Source organism: Fistularia commersonii, chromosome 3 (assembly GCF_037954325.1).
Source record: "Fistularia commersonii isolate RoL2024-O1a breed Wild chromosome 3, RoL_Fcom_v1.0, whole genome shotgun sequence".
NCBI classification, from domain to species: domain Eukaryota; kingdom Metazoa; phylum Chordata; class Actinopteri; order Syngnathiformes; family Fistulariidae; genus Fistularia; species Fistularia commersonii.
The window spans coordinates 18,094,510-18,107,250 of NC_141286.1; the positions used below are offsets into that span (position 1 = coordinate 18,094,510).

A 12,741-nucleotide genomic window follows, 5' to 3' on the forward strand; every position below is an offset into this window, starting at 1 on the left:
AAATAAACGCATTAGGCGCATTCGGCATGATAATAACTATCATTCAGGAAAGGGGTTTGTCTTCCCCCATGGTTTATTCTCTCGCCAGTTTCTGTCAATAAACATTGAAAGCAAGAGCAACCAACAGGTGTACGTCAATGTTACTATAGGGATAAAATGAGCACAGGTGCGTTGAATTATGAAAATAGTTTGTTAATTATAGTTCAATTCCATCGAAGTGGGCGAGGATTCAAGGATTGTATCGCTGAATAGAACGGGACCCAAGTTACACTCGCTATGAGAAGTTTGTGAAAAAAACAAAACAAAAAAAATACTATGATACGGTGGGTGTTTTTTTTTCCATTGAAGTCGTAGTAAGTGAATGCCACTACTAACGTATTTTGTTTCACCAGTTGACAGTACAGAATATACTCGGGATACTTTGAAAAGTATGACCGGAAGCTAAAGCTACTGTTCCCTGTAGTTTGATGGTGACGCTTTAGAGCGGAGTAGCCCAAACTGTGGGGAGAGACGGGGGAAAAGTTAGTCAAGATGGCAAATCTCACAGACCCGGAGTGAAGGGGCACCGCTCCCCGAAAAACAGAGCCTGTCGACTGTCCGGAGACACAACGACGATGCGATCTGCACCAGGAGGTAGCTACAAACAGCGATCTAATTTCTTAACCTTTATCCGTTCAAACGTCCAGACTGGAGTTGTATAAATGTATTTTCATTGTAACCCCTCTTCCTTTCTGCCGAAACAATAAATCAGACTAACAACAACATATCGGTTAGAAATTAGACCAGCTACCTGTCAAAGCGGCGAGCTTTTTGCTCTTAACCACGACGGTTACTTCGCAATTGTTAATGTCAGTTACTTTGTTAATAGGTTAGGTCGTCGCTGACCTAACTAAATGTATCATGTCACTGGTCTGATAAGTATAATGTTCTTCCAAATCAATGTGTTTGATAGGGATGAAGTCATTTTCGCAGACTTGTCTTACACACACACACATACACACATCCGCCAATGGTCATAGCTTGTGTGCTGATGAAGCAAAGTGACAGTTTTAGAAAGCGGCTAGCGCTTCTGCGTTAGCCGCGGAGGCTCGCCAGAGTCTGCGCCCAGTTCGCCCCCCGTGCCTTCGGGGAAAACGTCACCACTTTCTCTCGCTCGCTGTTGAAATTCGGCAACACAAGAAAAACCTTTCATTAAAAATATGGAGGGAAGTCGTCACTAACAGCAAACAGCTCAACCAACGGTTGTTTTCGGACACCCGGTTTCCCTTCCTCTGGATAATTCCGGGATGCGGTGCCAACAGCATAGACAGCTGTATTTTTAGGGATGGGTGGATACCAAAAACGAGAATTATTTATTTTTGTCTCGGCGGTGAGTGCCACAAGCCTCTGCGCAAAGGCGACGTTGAGGAGGCGACCTAGAAATCCATGAGTTTTTGAAGACTGTCTTTTTATGCTGCGCTGTCTGCAGGGCTGAATCAACAGGGATACTGGCGCATTTCAACAGGGAACGTATTCTCTGATATAAATTGCAAATTTACATGACAGACGGAATCGCACTGGGCAATGACGTTCTTTCCTCCACTGTCATTTCTCCTGCAGGCATTAGAGGGATTCCCTGAAGAAAAATGCCAAAAAGGCTGACTGTGATGTGACAGTGTGTGCTGGAAGACAGCTGACTCATCAAATAGCAATACCTATGGGAGTGCCTAAATAGCCCAGAGCAGCTTATATCACCTAATGCTGCGCTAGAAGAGCACCTCCGACCCTCTCCACTGGAAATTACAAGAGAAGATAGTGTGCAGACCTCCGAAGCAGGAATATATTAAACATCAGAGGGAAATCACAATTTGGCACCAGATGCTGTGAGGCTACTGACAGAACCAAGAATGGCATTGTGATACTTCCGCTAAAGCTCATCAACTGAATGAGTGAATGAATGAATGACTATACTGCGCTTATATAGATATCAGCGACCTGCCAAGACCAGCCTCATCTTTACAAAAAACAACATCTGCAGAAAGTGTGGTGAAAGTCACTCTCTAAGGTCCCTTATCCCGGCAACACTGCCTCCATTTCCCTGCACTCCTTCATACAGACCATGATGTTTCGTGATCAGGTGGGCGTGCTAGCCAGCTGGTTCAAAGGGTGGAATGAGTGTGAACAAACAGTGGCTCTGCTGTCCCTGCTCAAGCGGGTTAGCCGAACCCAAGCCCGATTTCTACAGCTCTGCCTGGAGCACTCCCTAGCTGAGTGCACTGAGCTGCAGGTCCTTGAGGGGGAGGCCAACAACCCAGGTAGGATGGCCTGCTTCTTTAACACTGAGACACACTTTTTCTACCGAGACACTATTAAGGGGCTATAACAGACACTTGTCTCTGTCGGTATTCTTATACCTGAACACAATTGAGTAATGCTTATTTGTATTGCTTTCAAGAATTAAAAGTATTTGCCTCAATACCTTAGCAAGTTAGTTAATAATAATAATAATAAGTTATATCACAAATTGTTTTTTCCTCTCTTGTTTTCAACTGTATGAGGAAAATCCTATCAGTAAGTTGGATATTAGTCACCCTTTATCCACATCAAGGAATTCCCGAAGACATTCTGAAATATGTAAGGAATTTGTTAAACAATTTCATGTATTGAAAAATTTAAAAAGGATTTTAGGGACAATGTTGTGTGAGGATAATTCTCTCAAATCAGATCAGTTTTATTGAAATGCTTCTGAATATATAGCTCATTCACTAAAGAAAGCATTGGTCAGTGGACATGGTGAATTCATTTCCACTGAAAACTTTTTCTGAGATTGCCAACATATAATTGTGGATTTTGAAATGAAAGCTTATTCATTGATAACCTATTTTGTGTTCAAAACATTACTGATGATGCATGAGGGGTGATAAATTGGATGAAACTATAAAATATAGTCCCGTAGTAAATGGTTAGGAGGAAGTTGGTATTTCATAGGGTTCATTTAACCTATCACTATGACTGGCAAGACACACCAGCCTACACTGCCCACTGCATTGGTATTGTGCCAAGTCACCCAATGGGGTGATCTGACTAGGTTTTGTTACATCAGACTGCAGCGTGGTCATGGAAACAAAAACCCTAGCAACTGACAGGATTCATAAAAAAATAAAATGAAATCCAGTGCTGTCGTGATGGAGAGCTGGCACCTCACTATCTGAATTAGTTTCATCGCCAAGAAAGTTAACACTTGCAGGAATTATTCATGGCCTGTTGGTACATGTCAATGGACATCTCTGTATACTTATGGTAACATCTGCACGCAGTTACATTTGATGGCTTACTCTATACTAATAGATGGTGGATGTAACTGGGGGAAACAGAGAAGCCTTGCAGTGCCCCACACATGCTCACTACTCGAGTCAGAGTGACAACTTAGTGGAATAGGTTTTTTTTTAATTGTAATATAGAGCTAAAGGCATCCTTGAATAGGGAGTTTACCCAATTGCCACTGAGACATAGCCTGTCATTCCATTTTCATTTTCCATGAATTCTCATTTCTCAGGGAGGAATATAATAGAATATTACCATGGTCCACTTTGAAATGAAATTTTAACATTTGAAGTGGTTTCGCATAGAGGTAATTTCCAATGACAAGATTATCTCTTTGGTTGTTTCAGTGACTTAGGATTCTCTTGGAGCTGATATTTAGCACTTTGGAATATCCATAGTGTATGTGGACATGCAGAGATGTGTTAAATGGACAGACACTCAAGTTGTTGCCACAACATTGTATGAAACTGTAAGAACTTTTGAGGTCTTATAGTTTCACAGTGCCATATTTGCACAAGCTATCCTATTCTCTTGTGATTTTTCACAATGGCCTTGATAGTGTGTTTTCAACATGGGTTCTGTAAGATTTTAGCCGTATTTTGAGGTCGAGGAAGATGGAAGTTGAGGTTATCTTGAGACAGATTTTATAGCATATGGAGTGGTGATAAGGCGAGTATTTCTTTTAACATTTGCTTTGACAGATGTGATAGTACTTTCCTCCTAATATAGAAAATATTAATTTGATTCATATTTAAGTGTTATTTATTGCCATATATCAAAGATATTGAATTGATTTTATTCATCATATTATGCCTCCATGTTTGGTATCCTCTCAGTACCTTCTTCCTGGTTGCAAATGATTGACCTAACTTAACCACACACAAGCAGTGCAACTTATGTAGCAGTTTGATTCAATTACTATCAGGGATGTTACAGTATTTGATCTTAACCTTTCTTCAGTTCTACATTGGGTTTATATGCAGATTAAATGTCAGAAAAATGAATGAAAGAAGTCTGTATACAAGGAGGACAACTGCTGATTCATCCGTAAAACTCAATGGTAAAAAGCAGGAAAATACAGTCTCTGTTTAACCCTTGTCTTGTAGCTGACCCCTCCACAAGGCGGGTGTATAAGGTTTAAAAAAGAAACAAAGACAATCTTTCATTTTTTTAGATCCTGTTTGTAGCAAATAAATTGCAATTTACAATCTTGGGGCACACTTATGCGCCATGTCAGGACATGACACTGGTAGTGTGTTCAAAAAAAGCATGCATGTCACTGAGTTGGTTTTGATGGTTGGGTGATCCAGGAAAACCTGTAATAGTCAAGTTTTCTTAAATAAAAAAGACAAACAAGCAGGATTAAATGATCTAATTAAGCTGTAGGATAGAAGTGTTTGTTATGATATTGAACATTAGGAAAAAAAAAACCTGTTAAGGATATTGCAACGTATATCATAGGTCTAATATGGCCCAGCTTTAATACTTCTGATGGACATTTAGATTAGTCGTGTGTGTGTGTGTGTCACACTGATTTTATCACAATACATACTGTAATTGTTAGAATTGATTATATCGTTATTTATACACTGTGAAATGAATAATCCTCCCAACATTAGCAATCCAAAATTAAAAAAAAGACTGCTGCATGCATATTGTCTGCCTTGATGCAATGTGAGGAAAAATATATTGGTGGAAAAAAGTTGAAAAAAAAAAAGATAATGCTATAGAGATCTTGGCTATATCGTCATAAGTACTGTTAAGCGGTCACAGATCATTCTGCAAATGTCAGGATGCCTATTAGTTTGCATGATTACATACAAGACTGCATCAATTAACAAGACCAAAATATGACCCTTTTTTTCCTGTATCATTATCACTTGATTTTAACATTATCTTTTTCCATCAAGCAGTTTTTTGGTTTCATTTAATAAAGAATTTCGTCTTTAATTCCTGAGAAATTTTATGTTTTATTTGCTGGTCTTACCAATAGTAATTTTAGATGTGGCAAACTCAGTTTTTACATAGAAAAGTATTAAAGGAATAATCTAATTGTGTGTGAATACGGTTTAAAATCAAGAGTTGTATATGTTTTCACAACTTCAAGTTGATAAAAACAGGCTTCAATTAAATACAGCCATACATTTGATTATATATGTATATATGTATATTTGTTTTAAGCTCTTAAAAGCCTAGACATACTGAATAAAAATATGACTTAGACATTAATTTTTTGCATTAAAAATCTATAGGATATGAGAAATCCACAATATTATTAAAATCAGCAATAAAAAACTTGAGTGCCTCCACAAAATGTGTTTTATACATAAAGTTGCTGTGGAGAATGAGTTTAGTGATGAATTAACTTATCACTTACAGATTGAAAACACACTTCTCATCACTAGAGTCTATCACACCTCTGTTTGTGCAAATCATGAGCTTTGACTCATCACTAGGCAGTGGTTAAATAATCTTATGCTAATTTAAACTTGCCAGCTCTTAAAGGGTTAATATGCAGCTGGACGCCTTGGGCTGAGTGGAAAAGCGCAACTATTTGGAAAGTGGTGTACAAATGAATGGAATCCTCAGTGACCTACTTCTGAGTGTCTGAGAAGCTTCCTTGTTTTGGGGCCCAGCGACTGATGGGATGTAAGATGTGATCATGGTCAATGGGGCCACTATCTTATTGAAAAATAGTGTTTCTGCTGATACATCACAGAATGTTTTTATTCAATGAATTGTCACCGTTTTGTCAATGTGTATTTCCATATTTTGCATTTCTTCTTAAATGACGCTGTATGCAAAACAATACATGCCAAATGGATCTTTCATAAAGGACATCCATTAAAATTGCCTCGTCATTACTAGCAAATTGGTCACACAAATTTTGATATTGTATAAATTGTATTAATAAAGCATTTTATTAAAACACTGTTAAGACACTGGGATTAGCTGTTTGCTATATCCTGATCTTTTGGTTTAATTAAGACTAAGTCTTCTTCCAGTTCAGTGTTCCTGTGACCATTTCTGCTACCCGAGTCCTGTGTAAAGGACAACAGGTCACATGGCAGCAGGCTAAGTAGAAGGGAGTGGCTATCAGTGAGTCTGGTGTTAAGAGCGTCACTTTCTTTTCATGTGATGTTCTTCTGACCTATCTGCATTGCTTTTTGAGCAAAGAAAACAGAGCTGGAATATGCAGCATTAAAGTGCAAAGTGAAGGGCCACTGCGTAGGGATGACCAGCAGTATTCCATGACACTGACTTCAATTATGAATTAATCTTTATTTGATTTAATCCATTGCTTCAAGATAATTAAGATTAGAATTGTGTGTCTTAACTTTTAAATTCTAAATACTTATTTGAAATTTTTCAATTTTTCTATTGAGTATGTTACAAATAAATAAATACATACTTTAATAAGATGGATATGAAGTCATAAAAGTAAAACATTCAAATATCTCAAATTTGTCCATTTTATAATGAATAATGGGAACCAAATGTTGCTGTTCTGTTTAAGCAACTTAAGTTATGTATTCAAAACTCAAATTGTGCCCAGTGAAGGACCGGTCATTGGCTGTGGCTGAAGCGAAGTCACACCACTTGGGCTGCCAAGGCGAATAGCTAACCAGGATGCACATACAGGCTTGATCAACCTATGGTGGGCTTACTTCAGTGGAGGGTATCTTGTGATAAATGGCCCAAACACCCTGTGATGCTGAGGTACAAGACAGATGATGTTCTGCTGGTAAAGCTACACAGCAGCCATCCCCCAGGTCCTGTAAATTTATCCGCACCCCTACTTTGGTGCACATCCGATCAAGGGATATGAATCTCTGTAAACATATAAAGTATTTGAGTTGGTAGTGTAAAGTGCTTTCATAGAACGTCTCCCACAAGTAGGTGCAAATGTAAATATAACTGATCAAATGTGAAAAGCAACCGTATCCCAAGACCTCCCCATTAGAAGGGACGCAAACACCAGGGATTGGAACACCTAGTCCTTTCAGTGGGTTACTCTAAAGAGTAATCATGTTGTTACTCCTCTTGCCTCTGATTCAGAACAACTGTGCATCAATAAACAAAATTACCTAAAACCATGTTGAAAATCCTAATGTATACATACAGAATAAATGGCTTTGTGAATGATGATACCCATGTGTCTTAAAAGTGGCTGATATTTGATGTCTGCTTAAATATGCAGATGCACTAAGACGTTCTGTATGCCTAAGATATGCAACTGAGGTCACATCTCTGTAGAATAACTTATTTGACAATTGATTTTAAAAATGTGCATATGAGTGCATTCAACTGGAAATATATGCAGATGCCGATTCCTGTCGTGCCCCTCCCCCCTCAAAGCATTCAAAAGGAAAACACTTTTTTTATTTGCACTCTGAAGCAATAGCATCATTTAGAAATGCAAGCTTTGGAGGGAAGAGGGTAGCGGCTAAAGCTCGCTGGGAAGAGCGGATGTCCAGCCAGAAGGTTGACAGTTCAATCCCTGGCCCTTCCTGCATGTTTGAAGCTCTTGGGCAACACACTAAACCTCCAATTGCCCCTCATGGCCTGGCTAGCACCTTGTGTGGCTCTGCTGCCATTAGTGTTTGAATTTTTGTGTTTTGGTGAATTTGATCCAGGGTAAAGTGCTCTGGAACTGCGAGGGGATTTAAGCAGGGACCTTTTAAACAATCAGGGATTTTGGAAATTCAAAAATGGCTTGATTAAAATGGCTTTCCATTTATAAAAGCATTAGAATGCACTTTACATACATTTTCTGATTTATTTGTGTGTGTAAAATGACACAGTAGTTTAAGGAAAGTTTTATACGGCTTGGTTTGCTCAATGAATTCTTGTTGCAATCCCTGTCTTAACAAGGTCTGATGAAAACCTGGACTGGAATCAGACATTCTTGGTCTAGGGGTAAACGACTCAGATGTTGGGGATACTGTCTAGGAATGTGGGCACGTTGGAGCACACATGAGTCAGGCACTCCACAAGAATTTGAAGGGGGCTTTTCCAGCAAATGTGGAAAAGTCACATTGGAAAAAGAGAACGGGTTTCACATTTAGCAGAACTAGGGTCTCCTGAGTACACGGTTATGGAAGAAGGAGGGGGTAGAGAAAATGGCTTGGTAGGGCAAAGAAGTAAACACTTAGATACATACTACTGCCATTTACAGCTGCCCTTTTATTACTAAAAGTCATGAATTAATATTGCTCTCTTGATCCTTTTCAATTCCACGCAATTACTTCTTTTTTTTTTTAAATCTAAAACTATATATATTAAAAAAAGGATTTTTTTTGTTTTTGTTTTACTGACACAATAAGTCATTTTCACTCACAGGCCTTTGTATACATTTCTCCAAGCCATTCATAGATTTAAAATATATAAAATATGCACCATAACTGTCAGAAGTGAAGGATGATTTCCAGCCAACATTTAAATAAAACAAGCTGCATGAAGGGGGGTAATGAAAGAAACTAATTAAGCCTGAACAACTGAAAAATGTTAAATCTTTGACTCTTAAATTTATTTTTTATAGGTTGGGATGAATTGCTTAAAATGGGAAATAACACAATATTGAGATGCATGTTATTTGATACTGTATATCATCAAATGAGGTCTGAAAATGAATGCTGCATTAGAAATAAAAATAAAAAGTGTCTGCCAATAGGGAGAGTTTAGTTTCTCTTCTATTGAAATGCTTGTGAAATATTCTGAATGCTTCTAGAGAAATCTGAAATAGCATTACTTATATAGCCTTTTTAAACATGCCATCAGCAAAATTTAAATGTATTAATTGATGAGCTCCCCCCAAAAAATAACAATGTATATTTGTAATTCCCTTCTTTAATTTAGTGTCCATTTTATGATTGGTCCCCAAAAACTGTTCTGTTGACAGTTAAGTTAAACAAAACTTGTTTTTTTTTTCTTGTTTTTTTTTTGTTTTTGTTTTAGCCTTTCTGTCACACTGAGAAACAGACAGAGAGAAAACTTGTCTCTGCTTTGAACACCAAACTATTTCATTGCACCCACGCATGAGCAAACAGTTTATTTCTGGAAATTGACGGTGTGTTCTGTGAACTTGTTCTGAACCTCAGGAATGGGGACAGACACTCTGCCAAAACGACCAGAGGGGAAAGCGTAATAAGGCTTGTCTCTTTTCTGCATCTACAGCAAAGGCCATTTCTTGTCAGTTGTAAGCGTTTGTGTAAAAAGAGAATGGACTGAAGGGGGGTTTGAACTAGTTCAGCTGTTGTTTACTTGTGGAAGCTACGCACCGTAAGACATGGCAGGCCACGTCACAGACAGTCATAGCATTCACTGAAGGCAGGTATTCTACAATCAAGCAACTTTGGAAAGCCCTGGTTTAGTTCTAATGGAATCCTTCTGTCCTTTATAAACTTGACACAAGGAGGTTTGATTTTTACAACTTGCGTATCTTGTGCCATTAGTTTTTTTTTTCTTTTTCCCAAGTTAAGCTCACCAAAGTTTTTCTTTGTCATTCAATGACTTTGTAAATGTGACATGGTTTTGGTGTCCTTATTACTCCATCAAACAGAAGTGTTTCTAAACATCTGATATTGTTATCTATACATTTATTTAGAGTCTGCCAACATTCCTTTGGAAAACAAACAATTATTCTTTTGTATTTTTATGACAAAATAAAATATTGATTTGTAGTATCAATCTTTGAAATAAATTGATATGTATTTTTTAATATGTATATGTATATATATATATATATATATAAACACATATATATATGTGTGTGTGTGTGTGTGTATATATATTCATATATATATACACACACACACATATATATATGTGTGTGTGTGTGTGTCTGTGTTTTTATGTATTTTACATGCACAGCATTTTCAGTGATTTTGGTTATTATAATGTTTTTGTTTTTTTTTTCAATTATTCTCAGTATCTACTGGTATTAGTAAGGTATAATAAATTGTCTTCCAAGCAAAACTTTTCCTCCCTTTGATATAAATCCTTTACTACAATTCCACTGAAATGCACAAAGAATGCTTGAAAACACAAGTGTGGCTGAAAATAGGGATGATATCAGTCGGTGTAATCTTGTTGTGAGCAGACCAGACAAACAGGCATATAGTGTTTCCTCAATTTTGACTCCTATCCCTACTGACCTTTCAGGCAGGTGGCCTGAATATAAAGATACTTGTATAAGGAGAATCACCCATCCAGTGCCATATTTCATAAGGTACAGACCTTATTAGAAAAATGTAACCAAATCTTTATAAATATAAGCCTTGAAAATGTGACTTCTTAGGCCCGTTAACTGACCAGTAGTTATGACACTTGACACCACAAAGAACATCGAAACAGCTTATAACTGGATAATGAAACAACACTTTTGATTTGAGGCAAACTATGAAACTTTCCAAGTTCCATCCAAGCATTTATTTGTTGTATCACTTTTGGAAAAATTAGGATTCATGATTTGCCAGGGTATGTTTTAGATTGGCTTTGATTGGGACTAAAATGCTCAGTCTTTGCAAGGAAAAGACCATAGCCTTACATTAAATTGGATACAGTGTTTATACTTCATAACCAAAACCACTCATGCAGTTTCTGGAGTGGCTAATGTTGGTACATAGTACTGAAATGGTAGATTATAAAGCAGATCACTATTGCTGTTAAGGAAATTTTGAAAATTCCGACTCAGTGATTAAATTCAAATCAGGGTGACTCAAACTTCTTATTCGTTAAATTGTGGTTCTTAAATCTAAATTTCTCATTCACTACAATACCCAAGAAGGGCTTAGAATTTTATTTTAACATGTAAAATGGTAACAATGGCTTTGTTGTAGAGCTTATTCTGATCCATTATCTCCTGTGCAGACTCAATAGTTCTTTTAATGTCTGCCTGTATCGTAACAGGGATGAGAGATGTGTCTTTCACTTATAAGACAGTTATGTATATGTTTTCGGGGCAGTCGCTATTGTTTGTCCAGTAAGTCGGCCAGTTGTGCAGCAGTGTCGTCAATTGCAGGTGGTGTAGCAATAGATTACTGTACAAGCCTCACTGAGGACTTTGATTTGGCTGCGACCTAAAGTGTAAATATGGTTTACTTCCACAGTTAGATGTTAATTTTGTCAAACCAATTGCCGCATGTTTTGAATTGGCCCAAAACTGTAATTGTGATGCTTTGTTACCAATGCAGTGCTTAGAATGTTTAACAGCTTACTTTGTTTATTTTAGCAGCAGATCATTCTCAGATTTTTGAGCTTACACTCCATGAATGAACACGGCAAAACATTATATTTCAGCTGAAAAGGATTCCTGAACATTGCAATTAAAACCACAAATATCAAAAGATATTGATGAAGGCCACTTATTTTGACATCTGGGTACTTGAAAGATTGTTTCTGGTTTGGTTGTGCCCACTGTGAATATGTAACAGTTGGATTTGTTTTTTGCTTTTCTTGGAAGTTTACTAAATTGGCAATATGAATATATTATTTTTTTGCCGTTCTTTCTTTTGCATGTTTCATTTTCTTTTATTACACACTATAATATTCTCTTTAAAGCTTTGAATATATCTTTGAATCAGCCATATAATATCCAGTTAAGCAACCTTTTTTAATAGGCAGAAAATATATTCCTGGCAAAGTTGTGCTTACTTTTCCTGACTAAAGGAGGTGAGTCAAAACATTGCAACAGTTTCATCTGTGTGTCTGACTGTAGTAGCCTTCCTGTCCTCATATGAATGGACATTGAGAGTGGAGAGACATCGTGCCACTGACCGCACTTGTTTACTTCTGATTGGTTGACACCCTATTAGCCATGAAGGCAATAAGCACATCAGCAGATTCAACCAGTGAAAGTCCCTTGGCAACAGTTGCTGTGAAGGCCATACAACAGAGTCTTTGAGTCCCTGGTGGGTGGAAATGACCTCATCGCATACAGACTCCTCCAGGAAGTTGTGTTGACTGTCTACATGCAGACTACCAAAGGTGCTGATGTCAAGGCCAGGTGTTGGGAGTAGAACTTGTAAATCACATTGGAAAAACAGTTTCCATCTAATTCTGCATATTTTGTAACAAGCCTGAAACAGTTGGCTTGAAATGATATTTCTCCATGGTAGCAGCATTTACAGGATTTGCCTGAAATAGCCTGATAAGACTACAGGGTTTTTTTTTGTTTTTTTTTTTATCAAAAAAAGTGAAGATTAACTCCATTGACATCCTCCAAATTTCACTTGTTTAATACTTTTTTGATGTGATTAAAATTTTAGTGTTATTTTATGGAGTATGTCAGGAAAAATTCCAAGGAATAGCGCAAAAGAGGTCTCACAGTCAGGTTACATTTGGATTAACCTATACTTGTGCTGTTAAGCATCTAAGTGTTTGTAAACCTTGTTCTCGGCTGGGGTGGGCATTGCTCTCCTATACCGAAACATTATC

General features: G+C 37.5%; 1 protein-coding gene across 1 annotated transcript in view; it reads left to right on the forward strand.

The window, feature by feature from the left end:
- The first annotated feature begins 514 nt into the window (after positions 1-514).
- Positions 515-12,741, forward strand: part of samd4a (sterile alpha motif domain containing 4A) — a 52,983-nt gene continuing 40,756 nt past the window's right edge. Inside the window, exons 1-2 of the mRNA XM_086143964.1 lie at positions 515-633; positions 1,600-2,294. Of these exons, the coding sequence (XP_086000090.1) occupies positions 2,099-2,294 (196 nt within the window). The 5' untranslated portion in view covers positions 515-633; positions 1,600-2,098. The remainder of the gene's footprint in view (positions 634-1,599; positions 2,295-12,741) is intronic.